General features: G+C 38.6%; 1 protein-coding gene across 6 annotated transcripts in view; it reads left to right on the forward strand.

Moving 5' to 3' along the window:
- Positions 1-21,730, forward strand: part of TPD52L1 (TPD52 like 1) — a 108,341-nt gene that overhangs the window by 63,951 nt on the left and 22,660 nt on the right. For all 6 annotated transcript variants that reach the window (XM_030929338.1, XM_010359021.2, XM_010359023.2 and 3 more), the window contains exons 2-3: positions 4,216-4,331; positions 13,250-13,398. In XM_030929338.1, the coding sequence (XP_030785198.1) occupies positions 4,216-4,331; positions 13,250-13,398 (265 nt within the window). The remainder of the gene's footprint in view (positions 1-4,215; positions 4,332-13,249; positions 13,399-21,730) is intronic.

The raw sequence follows: 21,730 nt of genomic DNA on the forward strand, positions 1-21,730 counted from the left end.
GAATTGCTGCTGATTCCTAGTTTAGATAGTTATCCTAGAACATTGATTAAAACTTTAACTGACCTGTAAGTTACATTGTTTTACTAAGAGTCTGTTCTCTACTTTCTCTTGAGTCTGTAGTCTCATAGGTTGCTGATGTTGCATAAAACTGGTACAGCCTTTCTGGGTGATAGTTTGGCAGTAGATTACAAAACGTCTATGCCATTTGACTGAGTAATCCAATGGATAGGAAGTCATCATGAAGTACCTAATGACTTAGCTAGGAGGTGTTCACTGCAGCTTCCCAGCAAACAGGGTAAATTATTAATCATCCATAAGACAAAATAGTGCACAACCATTGAAAATACATAAATGTATATGTGTGTCTTTAGACATGAAAAGATATTAATATCCTATTGAATAAATAAACCAAGTTTGCAACAGTAAATCCAGTATATATATATATGAAAATATTAATACACCTATGCTCAGAAGAAGTACCAGAAAGGAAGGATCAAAATACCAATTTCTGGGTAATAAGATTAATGTTGATTTTAATTAATAATGGATAATTTTATCTTACTGTCTTCTATGATGACCAGATATTACTTATGAAAAAGGAAATTACTTAGCGTTGAAACTGTCTTCTGGCATAGAGAGAAGGGATGAGGATCTGATGAACATGGATCAGCAATATGCCATGTTTACTAATGTTTGTTACCATGTTGGCAGTGACATCAGGGTGCCAATGACACCCTATTGATTCAGGCATAAGGATGAGAATACCAGGGACTCAAGAGAAGGGACAGCTTCAGAACTACACACACTTGAGTCATATTTTTCTTCTTCTTTTTTTTTTATTGAGAGGGAGTCTCGCTCTGTGGCCCAGGCTGGAGTGCAGTGGCCGGATCTCAGCTCACTGCAAGCTCCGTCTCCCGGGTTCATGCCATTCTCCTGCCTCAGCCTCCCCAGTAGCTGGGATTACAGGCGCCCGCCACCTCGCCCAGCTAGTTTTTTGTATTTTTTTAGTAGAGACGGGGTTTCACCGGGTTCACCAGGATGGTCTCGATCTCCTGACCTCGTGATCCGCCCGTCTCAGCCTCCCAAAGTGCTGGGATTACAGGCTTGAGCCACCGCGCCCGGCCTATTTTTCTTCTTTTTATCTAAAATGTTCTGATTTTGTAGGATAATGATTTACCTTTCTCTTTTGACTTTAGACAAAATGCACTTTCATTTGTTTATTAAATAATTATAAGTACACAAAAGAATATTTACAATATAAAGGTAAAGTGGAGAAAATACTCATGAACAGAAAGTCAGTGTCCAGAAATGGAGTATGACCATTGATCCTGTAAGAGTTCCCTAAGGCAGCAGTCCCCAACCTTTTTGGTACCAGGAACTGGTTTCGTGGAAGGTAATTTTTCCTCAGACACAGGGTGACGGTGATGTTTTTGGGATGATTCAAGCACATTACTTTTATTGTGCATTTTATTTCTATTATTATTACGTTGTAGTATATAATGAAACAATTATACAACTCACCATAATGTAGAATCAGTGGGAGCTCTGAGCTTGTTTTCCTACAACTAGACGGTCCCATCTCAGGGAAACAGAAGACAGTGACAGATCATCAGGCACTAGATTCTCATAAGGAGCACGCAAACTAGATCCTGCGCATGTGCAGTTCACAATAGGGTTTGTGCTTCTATGAGAATCTAATGCTGTTACTGATCTGACGGGAGGCAGAGCTCAGGTGGTAATGCAAGCTATGGGGAGTGGCCATAAATACAGACGAAGCTTGGCCAGCTCGCACACCTCTCACCTCCCGCGGTGTGGTCTGGTTCCTAACAGGTACCAGACCGGTACTACTGGTCCCTGGCGCGGGAGTCCGGGACCCCTGACCTGTGGGATCCTCCATTCCTTTCTCCTTTCCTCTCTGCCTTGAGAAAACCACAGTCCTGAATTTTTTATTATTGCCTTGCTTTTCTTTATAATTTAATTCCTAAGTAATATTTTAGTTTTGTATGCTTTTGTACTTCATTAAGTGGAATTATACTTCTTATTCTGCAACTTGAGTTTTTCACTCAATATCTTATTTCCAAGTTTTAGCCATTTAGTATGTATAGTGATAGTTCACTCATTTTTCTATCGTCAAGTCTTTATCATGGAAATGCACCACAGTATACTTATGTATTGTCCTGTTTATGAACTTTTGTGTGACTTACAGTTTATTGGTACTGTGAACGCTTTTATTAATGGTGTCTGATGTGCATGTATAACATCTAATGCTCATGTAGATTGTCTCAGGTCTATACATAGTGGAATTACTGGGTTATAGGATATGTGAATGTTCAATTTTAATAGATAATGTAGATCATGCTTAATCATTTTCCAATTACTTTTATCTATTTATATTCTTGCCAGCAGTATATGAGCGTTTCTATCCTTTGCATAGTCACCAACGTTTAGTAATGTCAGACTTGTAAATTTTTGCTCCTCTACTGAGCATGAACTAATTTAATTTGTATTTCCCCAAGCATCAGTGAAGTCAAGGATGTTTTCTTGGGTTTATTAACATTTGTGATTTCTGCCTATAAATCATCTGTTCAGGTCTTTTGACCCACATTTCTACTGGATTATTTCTGGTTTTAAAGTGGGTCTGTAGGAATTCTGTATATATTGGGAACAAATCTTTTTACTTATATATGTGAGAGACATCAGCTTCCAATTAGTGGCTTCTCTTTTCATTTCCCATATAGCGTCTTTGATAGAGAGACATTCTTAATCTTATTCGTCCTTTTTTCATGGTTTGCCTTTTTGTGTCTTAATAAGTCCCTTCCTAACCGGAGGTTCATAAACACAAACTCCTAGATTGTCTTCTAAAATGTTTACAGTTTTGTCCCTGTGAATGGTTTAAAGGTGTCCAGTGTGTGTTTTTTTTTTCTATAGAGATAACTGTTCCAGGACAATTTATTAAAAACCCTTCTGTTGTAGGACTTTCTCCTTAGTTCAACTGAAAACGGGGTCCTTGTCACACGACCGTGAAAGATTACCCTTGCAGACAATTTGAAGGGTGAGAAAAATGGAATTTATTGGGTGAAAAGGAAAAAAACTCAGCAAAGCAAGAGAGCTTCCTGTTAACAAGCCCCCATCTCACAGATAGAATTCCCAGTTTACCACCCCGGAACAAGAAAGGTCAGACTCCTACCCCCTAAAAACGGCACAAACTTCCATGGCTCAACCTGTTGTCCCAGTGCTCAGGCCGGTGGGAGTTTGTCCAGGGACCACTTTGTACTTGAATGTCTCATTTCCTTTCCCTACAGAGGTGTAAATGCCAGCTCTGACTTGAATCATGTCATAGATGAAGTTTCCCTCTGAGTGTGGGACTGTTTCCTGGGTTCCCCGGAGAACACAGGCATTTGAGTCAGCCAGATGTTGAGGGGCCCTACCAGGGAACTTCTTTATATTTTAAATAATAAGTCAATAAGTCATTTATCTCACATACCAAGTTAGAAGCTATTCTGGATTATCCCGAGGCACAATGATGGCATCAAGAACCCGGCTCTTCTCATATTTTCCTCTGCCAGAGTCAGTTTGTCAGTGATGGTTCCTCTCAGCTCCAGCTGCTTTGAGCCACATCTGCAGTGGAAAAAAAGGCCTTCATATTTTAAATTCTGGACCACCCAGGTGGTGTGCATTCAAGTTGCAAGCTGCTTTCCCATGCAATCTCACTCAGGGTCACGAGTTCTCAGGGGAGGACCTTTTTTCTCTGTCCATTCAGTGCTGAGTTGCAAGATGTGTGAAGAATGAAGTTATTTATTTCTAGTTCACCTGACTCTTAGGGTGCAGCCCTTGGGGCCTCCAATTTACACAGGAATCTCACATTAAACCCCTCTCCATGGGTGGGCCTTGGGCTTTGTCCTCTGCCCTTACACCCCACCAGACAGTGAAGAGCTAAGCTGGAATTCACCAAGGTGGTAAATGTAGACCTCCCTGAAAGCTTGTCTTGTTTATATCTCTGCCTTCTCATTTTTTCTTAAATGTTTTGGCTTCTTGGTATTCTTTGCTTTCTTGGAGCTCATCAAACATTTAGGAGGATTTTGTCTTTTCTGGAATTTTTAGTTGTTTTTCAGTGGGACGGTCTGTCAGTGCATCTAGTCCTCCACACTATGGAAGCAGAAGTTGGTTTAAATTCACTTTAAAAATTGCACTCTGTTTTATCAATTTTGCCTAAAGGTTTGCTGGAGACTGAACCATTGCAAGGAAGAGATGAAGATGCAGTAGCCAGTGCTGACTTCTCTAGCATGCTCTCTGAGGAGGAAAAGGAAGAGTTAAAAGCAGAGTTAGTTCAGGTATGTTTAGTAATCTTATTGTTGCTATTTCTATCTCTGGATCTTGAGAGTTATTATTTGTTTGATATAAGTCCCATATTGTAATTATGTTGTCTTTCATTTAATAAAATTTCTAAATGAATACATTACAAGATGATTCATTTTTCCAGGGTATTTTTCTAATGTTATCTGTTACTTGTTGGTTACAGTTGTAGAATGAATCGTTGTGGTGCCTAAGCAACAATCATAACTGGTTTTAAATATACACTTCTTATTCTTTTTACTATCAGAATACTATGGGAATAATAAATTACTTACAAACCTGATAGAATTCATTCCAGACCATGTTATAGGTGCAAGATCCTTTTGAAGACCGGTTCTGGTTTTAGATCAGCAACTTAGCTCAACAATTACTTTGAAATGATTTTTTAAATGAAAAAGTCAATCATAGAAGCAACTGAATTTATAAGTTGTGTACTTTTTGGCAGAAAAATAAACTCTGGGGGTAGAGAGGAAAGCTATGCTTCATCGAGGCATAGTTAGATCTTGTGGAGCTGCTATGGAGATCTGGACCTAGGGAGGAGGAGGATGTCAGGCTCATTATGAATACAAGTCTTTGTTCAAGTCTTTTGCTTGCAATACCCACTTTAGATACTTTGTTGAGAAGCCTTTACTTTCTAGGAGGAGAGTGTTGTAGAAAGGGTTCCTTGAGTAGGAGGAAGCATCAGAGCCAGAGGAGCCGAGGCCAACATTCCCTCCCCATTCTCTGTCCTGGCTCATAGGCCAGGAAGATCCTGTTCCCACAGAAGCAAGGCTTGGCCTTCCTGCTTTGGCCTCTCCACAGGCTGAGGACACAGCTCTGAGCTTCAGCTTACCCTCTCCCCACTTTGTCCACTCTGAACTCTGAGTTCTAACCTCCTGATAGTGTTTGTCTATAACAGCTCAGAATAATATTAAAGACTTTCAGGTGCTTTTACAAGACACACCCCCAAGTTAATTTCTTTCAAAATAAAAGAGCAGCACATTCCTCTGGTACAACCAGAAATGATTTCAGTAAGCACAGTGCCTCAAATCTTTAGCTGGGTCTGTCTGTGGCCACTGAGTGGCTGCACATACCAGAGTACATGGACCAAAGTTAGCATTAACAGATAATGGACTGACTCCACATATTCTTGTAGCTTGAAATTCTGGCTCATGACTAGTTCATGCTAACTGCAGGGTCCAAATGTCATGTTCTGCAGAGTGGAGTAAGCCAACTGAGTCTAAGCTAAAGCTTCACTCCATCATGGTGATAATGCTAGTTTTAGTTCAGGCACAATATCTATAACAGACCAGTTTCTATAAAATGCCTTGATTTTTATTTTTCTGGGCTCTAGGATTACTGGGGTATACATACATACATATACTAATATATGTTGATTTTTGTACATTCTCTATTTTCTAAATGTCAACAGTGAGCATGATATTACTTTTATAATCAAGAAAAAAAGTATTGGTTTTAAATGGATGCCGCATGAATATAAAGAACTAGAAGTGTTTTCAGAAATTCCTGTCTCATTTGGCCACAGTAATACACTTCCAGCACATTTCATTCCTGAGAGTTTTTGAGCCTGACTTCTGGAAATAACACCAGACTCTTTGTTACTGTGTTCAAGTTACTAGGATTCATGTTTTGCACTAGCCTCCCTGCTACCTGGCTCTTATTTCTGGGTTCCTCAGAGTTGAAGAAGTATCACATGCTGCCAAAGGTAGCATCCTGACTTCCAGCGGCACATGAACACAGCTGTCTGCCCCAGGCCTGGTGAAAAGCAGAGGAAGTGTATCTTTGTAATTTTTCTTCTTCACATTTCTCTTTCTCCTCCTCCACGTCAGGCCACCTCTGCTTTATGCTCATTCTGTTTTTAAAACAGCTTTCCTTACCCTTTTACAAGTCTGCATGCAGATGTGTGGACACAGGAACTCGAGTTCTTTGATATCACATATACATTCGAATTTTACCTTCAATGCTAGGATTTAATTTTAACAAGGACACACAGAAAGCCATCTCTGCAGTCTCACTGCTGGCCTTATGGAGAACTGAGGCATCCTCTGACCCAAATCTCCACAGAGATTCTTTATGGGCCCCCTGGTCACAAACAACTCCTCTTTCTGTCTGAGGAAAGATCCTACTGGGTCTGTTAGCTCCTTGGGTACTGAAGATACCTCTGAGACCAGCCTATTAGATGACGGCCTTGGAGTCAGGCACTCAGTTGTGGTCATGACCCAAAGCAAGACCTGTGTGTACAGGGACTTCTGACCCCTGACTGCTTTGCTGAAAAGAGGTCTTGAGTGTGCCAGGTGTCCAGCCTCCTCTTTGTTTCCTTCCTCTTCCTACTTTCCTCATCTCCTCTGTGAAATAAATAAATAATTCCAAATAAAAGCTGTTGGAACTTTAAATTATTTTGAGTGTTAAAGGAATGTGATTATGGGACCTGAGTCACATAACAGGCAGCTGTAACCAGTTTCTCTGATTATAGACTAGCCTTTTCGTTACCTACATTGTTTTGTAAAATGCTATAAAAGACTAAAGGGCACCAGAGAAGACCTCTTTTATTATAGATTAACTTCCTTCTTTATTCTCTTACACAAACACCTTAGATTGTCTAAGATGGAATGTTAAAAATATACTTTTAAATTGGAAAAGAAAAAATAAAAAAACTGTAACTAATCAAATTGCTGTAACTCATAAACCAGCAATATATGGAAGATGCTGTAATCCTATTAAATTTCTTTGGTTTTTGCCTATGTAAATAAGACCTTAACTTTTCAGCTTCATAGCACTAACCACATTCCTTCAGAGTCTGTGTTTCCCAGATGTCTATCCTTAGCTTTTCCCTTGAATTAACTCTTAAACTGGATTCTGATCCACTTTATTATTTCAGGTTGACACCTCCTACAGCTTTCTGGCTATGCTGGATTCCTTCCTCCCAGTTCTCTTTCTCTTCCCTCCCCTCTGTCTTATCCTGCATGATCTTGTCGATAATATTCCCATGAGATTGCCCGTAGACTTCAACCAATCTCATAACTCCATTCTCCCACACAGCCAACATATTTTTGTCTGCTTACCAAGAGCTGGCAAGAGGAAGACTTCCTCTTTTGGTAGGAGATGTAAAATAAGCCAGTAGTGTCCAAAAGGCTTACATCTTGGACAAATTCAGCATTTTAAAAGAGGAATCTCTTGGCCAGCTGTAGTGGCTGACGCCTGTAATCCAAGCACTTTGGGAGGCCGAGGTGGGGGGTCACCAGAGGTCAGGAGTTTGAGACCAGCCTGGCCAGCATGGAGAAACCCTGTCTCTACTAAAAATACAAAAATTAGTCAGGCATGGTGGCACACACCTATAATCCCAGCTACTCGGGAGGCTGAGAATTGCTTGAACCCAGGAGGCAGAGGTTGTAGTGAGTCAAGATTGTACCACTGCACTCCAGCTAGGCAACAGAGTAAGACTCCATTTCAAAAAAAAGAAAGAGGAATCTCTTTTAACATAACTTGATCTTTAATTTATTGTTGTGGTCATGCATTATGTATCGTTTTTAAAGTTCGTCAAATGTGAGGCCAATATCACCTCTGAACTGGTGCACTGGTTCATGCATAAAAGGAAGGTAATTAATATTTATAATTAGCTTGAGTTATTTTATATTTTAAGCAAACGTTTATACATTTATATTTGTAAATGCCAAAAGTAGAATATGCTTTTTTTTTTTTTTTTTTTTTTTACTAACCTTGTCAATAAATAAAGAAGTAATCTTCTGTTTCAGATGTTTATTCTCATTAGTCTTATTATCAGACATCTTTTCTGAGGTCTTTACACATCTGGGTTTTTTTTTTCTCTCTCTCTCTTGAAACACAGTTGCCCCAAATTCTGTGCCACTATCATCCCACTCCCACTTTAATTTCACTAAGCTGCATTTTATGTTTAGTATTTCATAATGTTTCTTGCCTTTTGAAAAGGATAAAGTTTTGGCATTAGTACTGTAAATTTGTGATTATATAACAATCAAGTACTGCCAATGTCCCTGAGATAAGATGACTTAAGAGAAATAGGCATTAATAGAAATAGGAAAAATACCAGACAGCATTATCAAGTAAGTAAAGCCTATTTTCATGCTCTCTCAATCTCTCCTTTGGCTCTTTCCTCTTCCTTTTGTCTGTGCGGTCCCCAAGAACACGCAGTGCCCTCAAGCTGACTGTGTCTTACGCTTGCAAAGAAGTGCCTTAGGCTCTGGGCCTCTCTCTCTCTCTCTCTCTCTCTGCTCCTTCCTGAAGACCTTAACAGACCTTAACTCTTTCTGGACTGAGCTAGTGGACAACTAATGTGTTCATAACCATAATATCTTATTGTTATGCCCCTCTCAGACAGTATCTACATTTTAATCTTGGGTCTCTTAGCCAAAGGCAGGAGGAGTAGCCCAGAGAGGCAGGCCTTGAAGCTACGTGCACATGAGACCAAATGTGGTGACTCCTAAGCAACATACTGATGATGCCTAGTTTATGAAAGTATTTTTCCTTCTGGGTTGCAGTTAGAAATGTTATGTAATCTAGCAGATAAAACAGAAAAACAAATTTTATAAATTTCATACTGAAGCTAATTCATTAGCTAATTCAGACTAGTTAGTTCACTTTTTTGCATTTTTCTTTAGATAAATTTGTATAACGTAAACTTACCCATTTTAAAGCAACCAATTCAGTGGCATTTAGTACACTCACAATGTTGTGTTGTGTAACCACCACATCTGAAAGGAAACTGGTACTCATTAAGCAGTTACTTCCATTTCCCACTCCCCAGTCTCTGGCAGCCACTAGTCTTCATTCTGTCTCTATGGGCTTATCTATTCTTGATATTTCATATAAATGAAATCATACAATATGTGACCTTTTGTGTCTGACTTCTTTCACTTAGCCTGATGTTTTTGAGGTTCATCCATTGTAGCATGTTTTAGTACTTCATTGTTTTTATATGGCTGAATAATATTCCATTTTATTTATCTACTACAATTTGTTTATCCGTTCACCTCTTGATGGACATTTGGGCTGTAGTCACCTTTGGTCTATTGTGAATAGTGCTGCTATGAACATGTGTGTTCACGTATTTGTTTGAGTGCCTGTTGTCAATTCTTTGGGGTATATACCTAAGAGTGGATATTAGTTCTCTGTTTAACTTTCTGAGAAACTGCGTGACTGTTTTCTACAGTGGTGGAACTATTTTACATTCCTACCAGTAATGTACAGAGGTTCCAATGCCTCCATATCTTCATCAACACTTGTTATTTTCCTGTTAATTCATATTTAAATAATCAAGCTTAAATATCTAATATTGGGCATAAATATTCATCCTACAAGGAGATCTTCTAGGGAGTCAAGAAACCAAAGAACTAGACCATTAATTTGGAATGAAGAAATAATCATTCAAAATTAAAAGGAAAAGATATATTAAATACTTCCATTCATTAACATGATTTACTTACACTTCATCTCATTCCAAATTGGATGTGGCTTACAGAAGCACTTACAATATAGAGTTTCCATACTACTTGTTTCAGAATATCTGAGGATGCTTTTGCTAAATAACGTAAGTAGTCTGGCTCCACCAAATCTAAGGTCTTGAACTCTCAGGGCATTAAAAGGCAGCAGATGCCTGGGAATCTGCATTTTAACTATGCTCTCTTATTTAAACTGAAGTTGAGAACCACTGAGATAACTAGACCGAACGATCTCAGTCAAATAAAGGATTGAAGTTCATCAGCAGCAGCCTTTAAGGTATTTGTAATTAAAGACCTCATTGTGGCAGGACTCTTGGCTCTGTACAAAGAGAGGTGGTTGGCCCTTTGGAAACTTACAAGTTAATGTAATTAAAGAGTGTCTGTTTTTCCAACTTTAGGGATTTGCTTAATAGAGTTTTTGGCATATATTTAGATCTCTGATAAATATTCTGAACGTTTTGCGAAGTGTGAGTCTTTATATTGCACTGAAATGGTTAGAATTTTATTATAGAACCTGAGAATACACCCAACTTTAATAGCTGACTTCATGTCTTCTTATTAGAGGTCTCTTTCCCATGTGTGCCTTTCAAAGTGTGCCTGAATTTTTAAATTATTAAATGTGGGACTTTATATTTCTTTTTTCTTTTTTAGAATGATTTTTGTTAAATTGTTCGCTTTAATGTTTCTATCACTTTTTGGGGATCAAGATTTTATTAAAAATTTAATGGTAGCTCTGAATCCTTTACTCTCTCCCCACCTCCAGATAACAAATGAACAATCCACAGCCCCCCGTGATTTTCAATACACTTACAGGGCTCCACGGCTATGAGGTTGAGAATATTAAGGTGTTCAAGTCTCTTTCTCCTTGTGTACATCTGTAATTTATTTCAGCAAGTTAAAAGTTTTCCCATTTTTTTTTTACACAGTGGAAAATACTGTAACACTCAATATACCAAAACAAACAAACAAAAAACAAAACAAACAAACAAAAAACAGACTCTCAGTAACTTCAGTCACTCTAAAGGAAAGAAAGCAGAAACGGCCTTTTTAATAGAGCATAAAAGGCTGACATGAACCCCAAACATTTTCTGTGGTAAAAGAGCAAGAGATACAACCATGAGAAATATTGGGCAGTAGATTAAATGCAGGAGGACACATTGACAGAGATGAAAAAGAGAAATATGACATGATAACAAAAGAATAGAAGGGCTTAATTTTAAAACAACAGTGTATTCTCATTTAACGGAGAGACTAAAAGCATCATTCTCTTTGGTGGTTCCTAAATATACTCCTTTTACAGTCATCAGTGGATGTGTGCACACTGAAGACTCTTGCTCATCAAGGAAAGACAGGGTTCTATTGATTACACTATGTTTATAGAATATGTAATTCACTTTAGATTTTAGAAAGGTGTCCATGTACATATGAAAAATGTTCCATGAACATAAAGAAATGGATAATGTTAAATTGCCAGGACATTTTGCTGATATTAAAAACCCCAAGATATTTCTACTTCTTACTGTGGATGCTTACGATGCTTGTGCCTCAGTATTTCTGCTTGTTTTGCTTACATGATTGTTTGTATATATAAAGGTTCACAGAACGATTTCTGTCTGTTCACTATTGGGGCTAGTAAAAGACTGGGGGTTTTATTGTATGTTTTGTTTTTGCAAAGGCAGATGCCCTTCTTGAGGTCCTTTCCTAGGAGCTCTGACTCTGGAGATCCAAGGACGCATTTGCAAGATGACTGACAGGCTGACAGGGTTGGTGTGATGCATCTTGTGGTCCAAAGTAGAGTGACACTTTACATGTAAATGAGCCGCAGTTGCTCCTTTTTTAAAAAATTCAGTGAGAAATCTACTAAAGTGACAGACTTTTATTACCTCCATGCATGTGGGATACTAAGGGAGTTCTAATGATTCTTTTCTGGCTTAACAAGGAATAGTCATAAAATTTGTTTTCTGTTTTTCAGAAAACAAAGATGTAAATGTAAGCACTGTTACCAAAGCAATATATTATAGAGTATGATAACTAATTAAAATCAAAGACTTTGTGATTTATTCAGATTTATTTTCACAGGGTAGAACAGCACTTGCCAAAATCTAAGTACTTTACAGAGCTCTTGTGTTAGAAATTGCATTTGCAAGAGCAATTTTATAGTGCTGAAGAGATCTGCTTTTCTGTAGCACAGGGGAAAGAGGAAATATGTCCATACGAAGCCTTGTACATGAATGTTCATAGCAGCTTTATTTGCATTAGCCAAACCTAAATGCCCTTTCAACAGGCAAATAAACAACACACTGTGGTATATCCATACAATGGAATACTACTCTGCAAAAAAAGGGGAAGAACCATTGATAATACAGCAACATAGATGAATGTAAAATAACTATCTGCAAAGTCAAGCAAAAATGAGTACATATGCTATGATTCAATTTATGTAAAATTCTAGGAAATATCTGCAAACTAAACCCTAGGGAAAGAAAGTAAGTCAGTGGCTGTCTGGTGAGAGTGAATTGGGGGAGAGGAAAGAAGAGGGAGGGAGGAATGACAAAAAGCAAGTAAAAGGTGATGAATATATTCACTACTTTGATTGTGATAATGGCTTCATGGGTAGATACATATGTTAGAACTTACGAATTATACATATACGCTTTAAATGTCTGCAGCTTATTGTATGACAGTTACAGGTCAATAAAACTGTTAAAAAGAAAAATCAACACAAATCACTCCTTTACCTACATCCTCTGTTCCCTTGTTCCTCCCTTTCTTAAGGCATTAGCTTGGCAAAACCCCATTGTCTGCCAATTCCATTCCTGCACCAATGCAACTGTGTGTAGTTGACAAAAAATAAACTACACTGAGGCCAGGCATGGTGGCTCACGTCTGTAATCCCAAAACTTTCGGAGGCAAAGAGAGGAGAATCCCTTGAGGCCAAGAGTTTGAGACCAGCCTGGTCAACATAGTGAGACCCTGTCTCTTTAAAATGAATAAATAAAGTGACGCTTGAGAAGAAGTTATATAAAATAAGGGTGCAGTAGAGAACCAATTTTTGTTCAAAAATTATGTCTATATACAACTTACAGAAAGAACATTTGGAAGTTTAGAAACCAAAACATAAGCAGTGACTATTTCCTAGTAGGATACAGGTGATTTTTATTTTCTTGTTTATGTTTTTCTGTACAATCTGACTTGTTTTTTAACAAGCAGCATTGATTACTTCTATCATCATTAAAATGAAAAATTCTGTTTCTACTTTGAGATATTAGACTATCATCTGTAGGGAGTGTGTTTGGCAAACCCACACGTGGGGTTGTGTAAACAGGAGGGTCAGAGGCTGCTTTGGAACACCCAGAGCTTCTGTAAGTATCCTTTTTTGCTGGTCTGACATTTTTCCCCACCATTTCCCCTCCACCTTATAGCTAGAAGACGAAATTACAACACTACGACAAGTTTTGTCAGCGAAAGAAAGGCATCTAGTTGAGATAAAACAAAAACTCGGCATGAACCTGATGAATGAATTAAAACAGAACTTCAGCAAAAGCTGGCATGACATGCAGACTACCACTGCGTAAGTATCATATGAACAGTGTTTTATGAACTCAGCCTGCTGGCTCCTCACTCTGTTGTGTTTTGTTTCATTTTTCCTACAAGGCTGATTTGGTGCATGAAGCTAGGGATGAAACAATACTCTCTCTAAAAGCAAAGCAAAGAAATGTGAATAATCATTAAGTATGTTGCATGTGAAGCAGATTCTATGAAGTAGCTTCATGAAATAAAACTTTATTCACTGAAACTCTATTTTCACTCAGACTACTTTCATTAGGTTTTATTGTTTGAATGTTTTTCTCTTTGTATTTTTAAACATTTGTCAAATATACTTTTTTTAAACTTTTTCTCGTAAAAACTATAAATGAGAAGGTGTTTTCTCCTCAGCACACTTGACACTCATTACGTATGTCTTCCAAAACTAGTTGGCAGTTTCAATACTGACTTGTTGGCAATTGATTTACAAAGAAAACCTTGTACTTCTCGTCTTTTGTTTTGCACTTTTCATTCTCACTATTCTAGGGAGTATTTAGAGTTGGGTTTAGACCAGTAGACATGGTTTTGGCCCTGTAATCCCAGCACTTTGGGAAGCTGAGGCGAGTGGATCACGAGATCAGGAGATCAAGACCATCCTGGCCCACATGGTGAAACCCTGCCTCTACTAAAAAATACAAAAAAATAGCTGGATGTGGTGGAATGCCCCTGTAATCCCAGCTACTCGGGAGGCTGAGGCAGGCGAATCGCTTGAACCTAGGAGGCAGAGGTTGCAGTGAGCCGAGATGGCACCACTGCACTCCACCCTGGTGACAGAGGAAGACTCTGTCTCAAAAGAAAAAAAAAAGAAGAAGAAATGAATTTTGCTTTGCCATTATCATCCTGTCTTGTGTTAGGCAAGGTACAGAATAATCTCGATTATTCTACAATCACACTTTTTTTTATTATTCTTAAGTTGCATGAAACATTTAATGATGATGGTACTTTTCTAATGTTGCAAAGTATTTTACTTGCCAGGGGGTCTTGTACCAAAGAGGAATACTCCACATATGTGATGTAATTTTTCTTCTTTTTGTGTATTGGGGGTTAGGGGCTGGTGAGGAAATCACAGAGGCTTTATCCCTAGCCCTAACTTTAGTCCCAAATTTCACCATTAAGAAATTGTCAGGCTTTGGTATCAGGATGATGTTGGCCTCATAAAATGAGTTAGGGAGGATTCCCTCTTTTTCTATTGATTGGAATAGTTTCAGAAGGAATGGTACCAGCTCCTCCTTGTACCTCTGGTAGAATTCAGCTGTGAATCCATCTGGTCCTGGACTTTTTTTGGTGGGTAGGCTATTAATTGTTGCCTCAATTTCATAGCCTGCTATTGGTCTATTCAGGGATTCAACTTCTTCCTGGTTTAGTCTTGGGAAAGTGTAAGTGTCCAGGAAATTATCCATTTCTTCTAGATTTTCTAGTTGATTTGCGTAAAGGCGTTTATAGTATTCTCTGATGGTTGTTTGTATTTCTGTGGGGTCGGTGGTGATATAACCTTTATCATTTTTTATTGCGTCTATTTGATTCCTCTCTCTTTTCTTCTTTATTAGTCTTGCTAGCGGTCTGTCAATTTTGTTGATCTTTTCAAAAAACCAACTCCTGGATTCATTGATTTTTTGGAGGGTTTTTTGTGTCTCTATCTCCTTCATTTCTGCTCTGATCTTAGTTATTTCTTGCCTTCTGCTAGCTTTTGAATGTGTTTGCTCTTGCCTCTCTAGTTCTTTTAATTGTGATGTTAGAGTGTCAATTTTAGATCTTTCCTGCTTTCTCTTGTGGGCATTTAGTGCTATAAATTTCCCTCTACACACTGCTTTAAATGTGTCCCAGAGATTCTGGTATGTTGTATCTTTGTTCTCATTGGTTTCAAAGAACATCTTTATTTCCGCTTTCATTTCGTTATGTACCCAGTAGTCATTCAGGAGCAGGTTGTTCAGTTTCCATGTAGTTGAGCGGTTTTGATTGAGTTTCTTAGTCCTGAGTTCTAGTTTGATTGCACTGTGGTCTGAGAGACAGTTTGTTATAATTTCTGTTCTTTTACATTTGCTGAGGAGTGCTTCACTTCCAATTATGTGGTCAATTTTGGAATAAGTGCGATGTGGTGCTGAGAAGAATGTATGTTCTGTTGATTTGGGGTGGAGAGTTCTATAGATGTCTATTAGGTCCGCTTGGTGCAGAGATGAGTTCAATTCTTGGATATCCTTGTTAACTTTCTGTCTCGTTGATCTGTCTAATGTTGACAGTGGAGTGTTGAAGTCTCCCATTATTATTGTATGGGAGTCTAAGTCTCTTTGTAAGTCTCTAAGGACTTGCTTTATGAATCTGGGTGCTCCTGTATTGGGTGCATATATATTTAGGAGGGTTAGCTCTTCCTGTTGAATTGATCCGTTTACCATTATGTAATGGCCTTCTTTGTCTCTTTTGATCTTTGATGGTTTAAAGTCTGTTTTATCAGAGACTAGGATTGCAACCCCTGCTTTTTTTTGTTCTCCATTTGCTTGGTAGATCTTCCTCCATCCCTTTATTTTGAGCCTATGTATGTCTCTGCATGTGAGGTGGGTCTCCTGAATACAGCAGACTGATGGGTCTTGACTCTTTATCCAGTTTGCCAGTCTGTGTCTTTTAATTGGAGCATTTAGTCCATTTACATTTAAGGTTAAAACACACAACAAAAAAAGAGAATTTTAGACCAATATCCCTGATGAACATCGATGCAAAAATTCTCAATAAAATACTGGCAAACCGGATTCAGCAGCACATCAAAAAGCTTATCCACCATGATCAAGTGGGCTTCATCCCTGGGATGCAAGGCTGGTTCAACATTCGCAAATCAATAAACGTAATCCAGCATATAAACAGAAACAAAGACAAGAACCACATGATTATCTCAATAGATGCAGAAAAGGCTTTTGACAAAATTCAACAGCCCTTCATGCTAAAAACGCTCAATAAATTCGGTATTGATGGAACGTACCTCAAAATGATAAGAGCTATTTATGACAAACCCACAGCTAATATCATTCTGAATGGGCAAAAACTGGAAAAATTCCCTTTGAAAACTGGCACAAGACAGGGATGCCCTCTCTCACCACTCCTATTCAACATAGTCTTAGAAGTTCTGGCTAGGGCAATCAGGCAAGAGAAAGAAATCAAGGTTATCCAGTTAGGAAAAGAAGAAGTCAAATTGTCCCTGTTTGCAGATGACATGATTGTATATTTAGAAAACCCCATTGTCTCAGCCCAAAATCTCCTTAAGCTGATAAGCAACTTCAGCAAAGTCTCAGGATACAAAATTAATGTTCAAAAATCACAAGCATTCTTATACACCAGTAACAGACAAGCAGAGAGCCAAATCAGGAATGAACTTCCATTCACAATTGCTTCAAAGAGAATAAAATACCTAGGAATCCAGCTTACAAGGGATGTAAAGGACCTCTTCAAGGAGAACTACAAACCACTGCTCAGTGAAATAAAAGAGGACACAAACAAATGGAAGAACATACCATGCTCATGGATAGGAAGAATCAATATCGTGAAAATGGCCATACTGCCCAAGGTTATTTATAAATTCAATGCCATCCCCATCAAGCTACCAATGAGTTTCTTCAAAGAATTGGAAAAAACTGCTTTAAAGTTCATATGGAACCAAAAAAGAGCCCGCATTGCCAAGACAATCCTAAGTCAAAAGGACAAAGCTGGAGGCGTCACGCTACCTGACTTCAAACTATACTACAAGGCTACAGTAACCAAAACAGCATGGTACTGGTACCAAAACAGAGATATAGACCAATGGAACAGAACAGAGTCCTGAGAAATAATACCACACATCTACAGCCATCTGATCTTTGACAAACCTGAGAGAAACAAGAAATGGGGAAAGGATTCCCTATTTAATAAATGGTTCTGGGAAAATTGGCTAGCCATAAGTAGAAAGCTGAAACTGGATCCTTTCCTTACCCCTTATACGAAGATTAATTCAAGATGGATTAGAGACTTAAATGTTAGACCTAATACCATAAAAACCCTAGAAGAAAATCTAGGTAGTACCATTCAGGACATAGGCATGGGCAAGGACTTCATGTCTAAAACACCAAAAGCAACAGCAGCAAAAGCCACAATTGACAAATGGGATCTAATTAAACTAAAGAGCTTTTGCACAGCAAAAGAAACTACCATCAGAGTGAACAGGCAACCTACAGAATGGGAGAAAATTTTTGCAACCTACTCATCTGACAAAGGGCTAATATCCAGAATCTACAAAGAACTCAAACAAATATACAAGAAAAAAACAAACAACCCCATCAAAAAGTGGGCAAAGGATATGAACAGACATTTCTCAAAAGAAGACATTCATACAGCCAACAGACACATGAAAAAATGCTCATCATCACTCGCCATCAGAGAAATGCAAATCAAAACCACAATGAGATACCATCTCACACCAGTTAGAATGGCAATCATTAAGAAGTCAGGAAACAACAGTTGTTGGAGAGGATGTGGAGAAATAGGAACACTTTTACACTGTTGGTGGGATTGTAAACTAGTTCAACCATTATGGAAAACAGTATGGCAATTCCTCAAGGATCTAGAACTAGATGTACCATATGACCCAGCCATCCCACTACTGGGTATATACCCAAAGGATTATAAATTAGTCTACTACAAAGACACATGCACACGTATGTTTATTGCGGCACTATTCACAATAGCAAAGACTTGGAATCAACCCAAATGTCCATCTGTGACAGACTGGATTAAGAAAATGTGGCACATATACACCATGGAATACTATGCAGCCATAAAAAAGGATGAGTTTGCGTCCTTTGTAGGGACATGGATGCAGCTGGAAACCATCATTCTTAGCAAACTATCACAAGAAGAGAAAACCAAACACCGCATGTTCTCACTCATAGGTGGGAACTGAACAATGAGATCACTTGGACTCGGGAAGGGGAACATCACACACTGGGGCCTATCATGGGGAGGGGGGAGGAGGGAGGGATTGCATTGGGGAGTTATACATGATATAAATGATGAATTGATGGGTGCTGACGAGTTGATGGGTGCAGCACACCAACATGGCATAAGTATACATATGTAACAAACCTGCACGTTATGCACATGTACCCTAGAACTTAAAGTATAATAAAAAAAAAAAAAAAAGAAATTGTCTTCGGGTTATGCATTTTCTTCTCTACTATCACACTTTAAAGATATTGCATTCCTAATAACTAAGTTGGAGTTAATTTTTCTCTCTTTCTCCTAGGCATAGAGAGACCTGATGGTAGGAAGAGGTACCAATGATTGACAGCAATTATTTCAGTTTTGCCAGCAGCCAACTTTGCCTGCTGGTTCCTAAGAACTAAAGTGTAAGACTTTTTGTTCCTATGTGAAGATGTCCTTTGTATGAGGAATTGGGTCTAAAACGAGCATGACATCTTCCCAACTTCCTTAGTTTCCATAAGAATGAGAATGTTTCTCTCCCTCTAAATATGGCCTAGCAGTCCTACTGGGCTCTATGCTTGTGCACCCTAAGGACTCAACCAGATAGGTTCAGGGCACAGCCCAGAGTCAGGCAGGATGGAGCCAGGGAGCTTGTCAGTTTATCTCCAGAAGTTAACCAACCTTCCCCAACCTAATGATGACAATTACGGGAAAAAATAAGAAATCACGCATTGATGTGCAGCAATTTAAAAGATAAATTGCAACACCGTATGAACAAGCTCCTGAAAGGATAACAGGATTTTAGACATTAAATTAAATAAGTTTATCTGTCAGTAGTTTCGCACTCTGGCCTAAGGGCTTCATATTACATTGGTCTGAACTTCCCTGTGGGGTATAAGTACCAGGAAGACCTTCCTGCATGGCCTTCCTAATCACATTGCACAGGTAAACTACCCAAATGGAAGGCGGGGCAATGCTGGCAGTTCTGTTGCTGGAAAGAGGTGCCTGGCAGGGAGGTGGGAATGTCTGAGCAGAGGGAGTGTCAAGTTTGTGCAAAGTCTGCTAGGGGAAGGCAGGAGAGAGACTCATATTCCCTCCTGGAACTGGAAATACAGCTGGCAAGTTCAAGGAAGGCTTCTAGCCTCTTCCCACAGGGGATAATGTCTACTTTGTGGTTTTCCATGTTTGAAAAACTAATAGGTTTTATAGCCAGGTAGTCTACTTAATGTAAAGCATTTTGTTGGATGAATAGCCCAGATTTATTCCCTGGGGTTATGGAGTTTAGAGTCTAGTTAGGAAGACAGAGTTTGAGTTTTGTTGTTGTTGTTGTTTTTTGTTTATTCGACAAAATCATTGGCACGGGAGATAGAAAGGATTTGGAGAACAGATCAACAGTGGTTTGCAGGTGGATGATGAAGGAAATAGGACCAAGTGTGATGTCTAGGCCTTTGACTTGGGCTACTGAGTGTCGGAACTGTTTACGAGCATTGTGGTTAGGCTCATTGTTGCTTGGGTTGAAATCTAGGCCTTGCTGCATTCATGAAGTGAGATCATCTTAATACCGATCCCATAGGTAGTGAAGATTCAGTAAGTTAATGTTTGTGAAGCCTGCAGGAGAGCATCTGACTTTTTGCAGGCATGCAGTGATTATTTGCTGCTGTGAGAAAGATTGAGAAACAAGTCTGGAGGAGAGGCCCAATAATTCGTTTTGGCTCCATAAAGTCTGAAATGCCCGATAGATAAACAGATTTATAGACTGAGAGGACAACTCAGTGGAAAAGTTTAACGCAGAGATGGACATTTGGGACTCATCTGCATATAGATAATATCGAAAACTAGATGACTAGATGAGATTTCCTTGGGGATTACTTAATAAATACAAATGGTCATGAACTCACTAACCTTTAGGAGTGAAGTGACTTCCCTTTATAGGGAAAAACCAATCTCCGTCTTTAGGAGGAGGCATAAGTCTATCAACCTTATAATTTGGAGAAAGGGTTTGTCTCCAACCTTTTCTTCTTGGTTGCTGGGGGAAGGCAGTGGATCTTAATCACATATTTGGAGGAGCGATAAAATCTGTATCCTTCTGAATTAATTAAACCCCTGCTCTTAGTGCTGTTCATGATACCCATTCCAGGACAAAATCTACACCTCATATGATGAAAAGTTTGACATGAAGAAATGATGAGCTATGATCAGGTTAGGTTGGGTAGAATTAGATTTCAAAGCACTAAAAAAAAATTTAGCTGTCAGAGGATGTGTGTGATTCCCAGAAGCAATACTTTGCATACTGATTAAGCAATCATGACCTATTTAGTTTGATTTATAATGAAAAGAAAATCTATGGTATGTTAATGAAAGATCTTGGCATATTTCAGTCTGCAGTAAGATTCAAACTGAAATAGGCCTTGATAAGCAGGAATAATTACAGAGCAGACTGAAATTATCTCCTTTACAGAAAGATTCCAGGAATACAGGAACAGGTCAAGGGCTCATCGGTATCCAGGGTTTCTTGTTGCTGTCATTCTTGTCATAGATTTTACTTGCCTAGATTTGTATCTAAGAACACACAAAAAAGTCCTCCCCATTTTTTGGTTTTCTGCTGCCTTTTTATGTTGTCATTAGACTTCAAGGAGACATGGAAGAGGTGGGTGACTTTGGGGTAAAGGAGGAGAAATGCAATCTCTTCTGTAGGCAGAAGTAGAATCAGGAAATGCAACTTTATGGTGGGCTATTCAAAGCAGTGGGCTTCATTTATTCAACAAGTGTTCTGCTTTCTAACCCATGAAATCCCCCCACTAATAAACCCCTCTGAATTGTGCCACAATCTAAATGGTAAGTCGACAGAGGGCAGAGGTTTTGGAAAGGAATTTAAACTATTCTATCTTTTTGAAAGCTTAATAACTTTATCTTATATAAAGAGGACTAAAAACCTCACATTCAGCATTTTAAAAATGCACAGTGCTCAAAAATTGAAGGTTAGTTTATGATTTATTTACTCTTTGATTTTGTGCTTCTAAGACTTCCAGGCCATTATGGTCAAGAATTCTTATTATCTCTTTTTATGAGGGAGCCTGGTTGTAGCACTATTGAGTTCAGGAGTGCCAGTGAAGATTAAAGACCTAATTTTAAAAGATGTACATACCCAATCTCTCACACGGTTGTTCATTCTTTGTACCTTCAGGCTTTCATCTTATTACACAAGGCAGGAAGTAGATTCTTTTTTTCTAGATTCAAGTAGTAAATTTATGTTCTGATAACATATTTAGGGAGCCTTTGGAATAAAATAATCCTAAATGAATTCTTTTGTATCTTTGGTGAAATGTGCATATTCAACCATTAAAGGAATACTCTCTTTTAAATCTCATAAGAGGAAATAT

This window comes from Rhinopithecus roxellana, chromosome 4 (genome assembly GCF_007565055.1).
Source record: "Rhinopithecus roxellana isolate Shanxi Qingling chromosome 4, ASM756505v1, whole genome shotgun sequence".
Lineage (NCBI taxonomy): Eukaryota > Metazoa > Chordata > Mammalia > Primates > Cercopithecidae > Rhinopithecus > Rhinopithecus roxellana.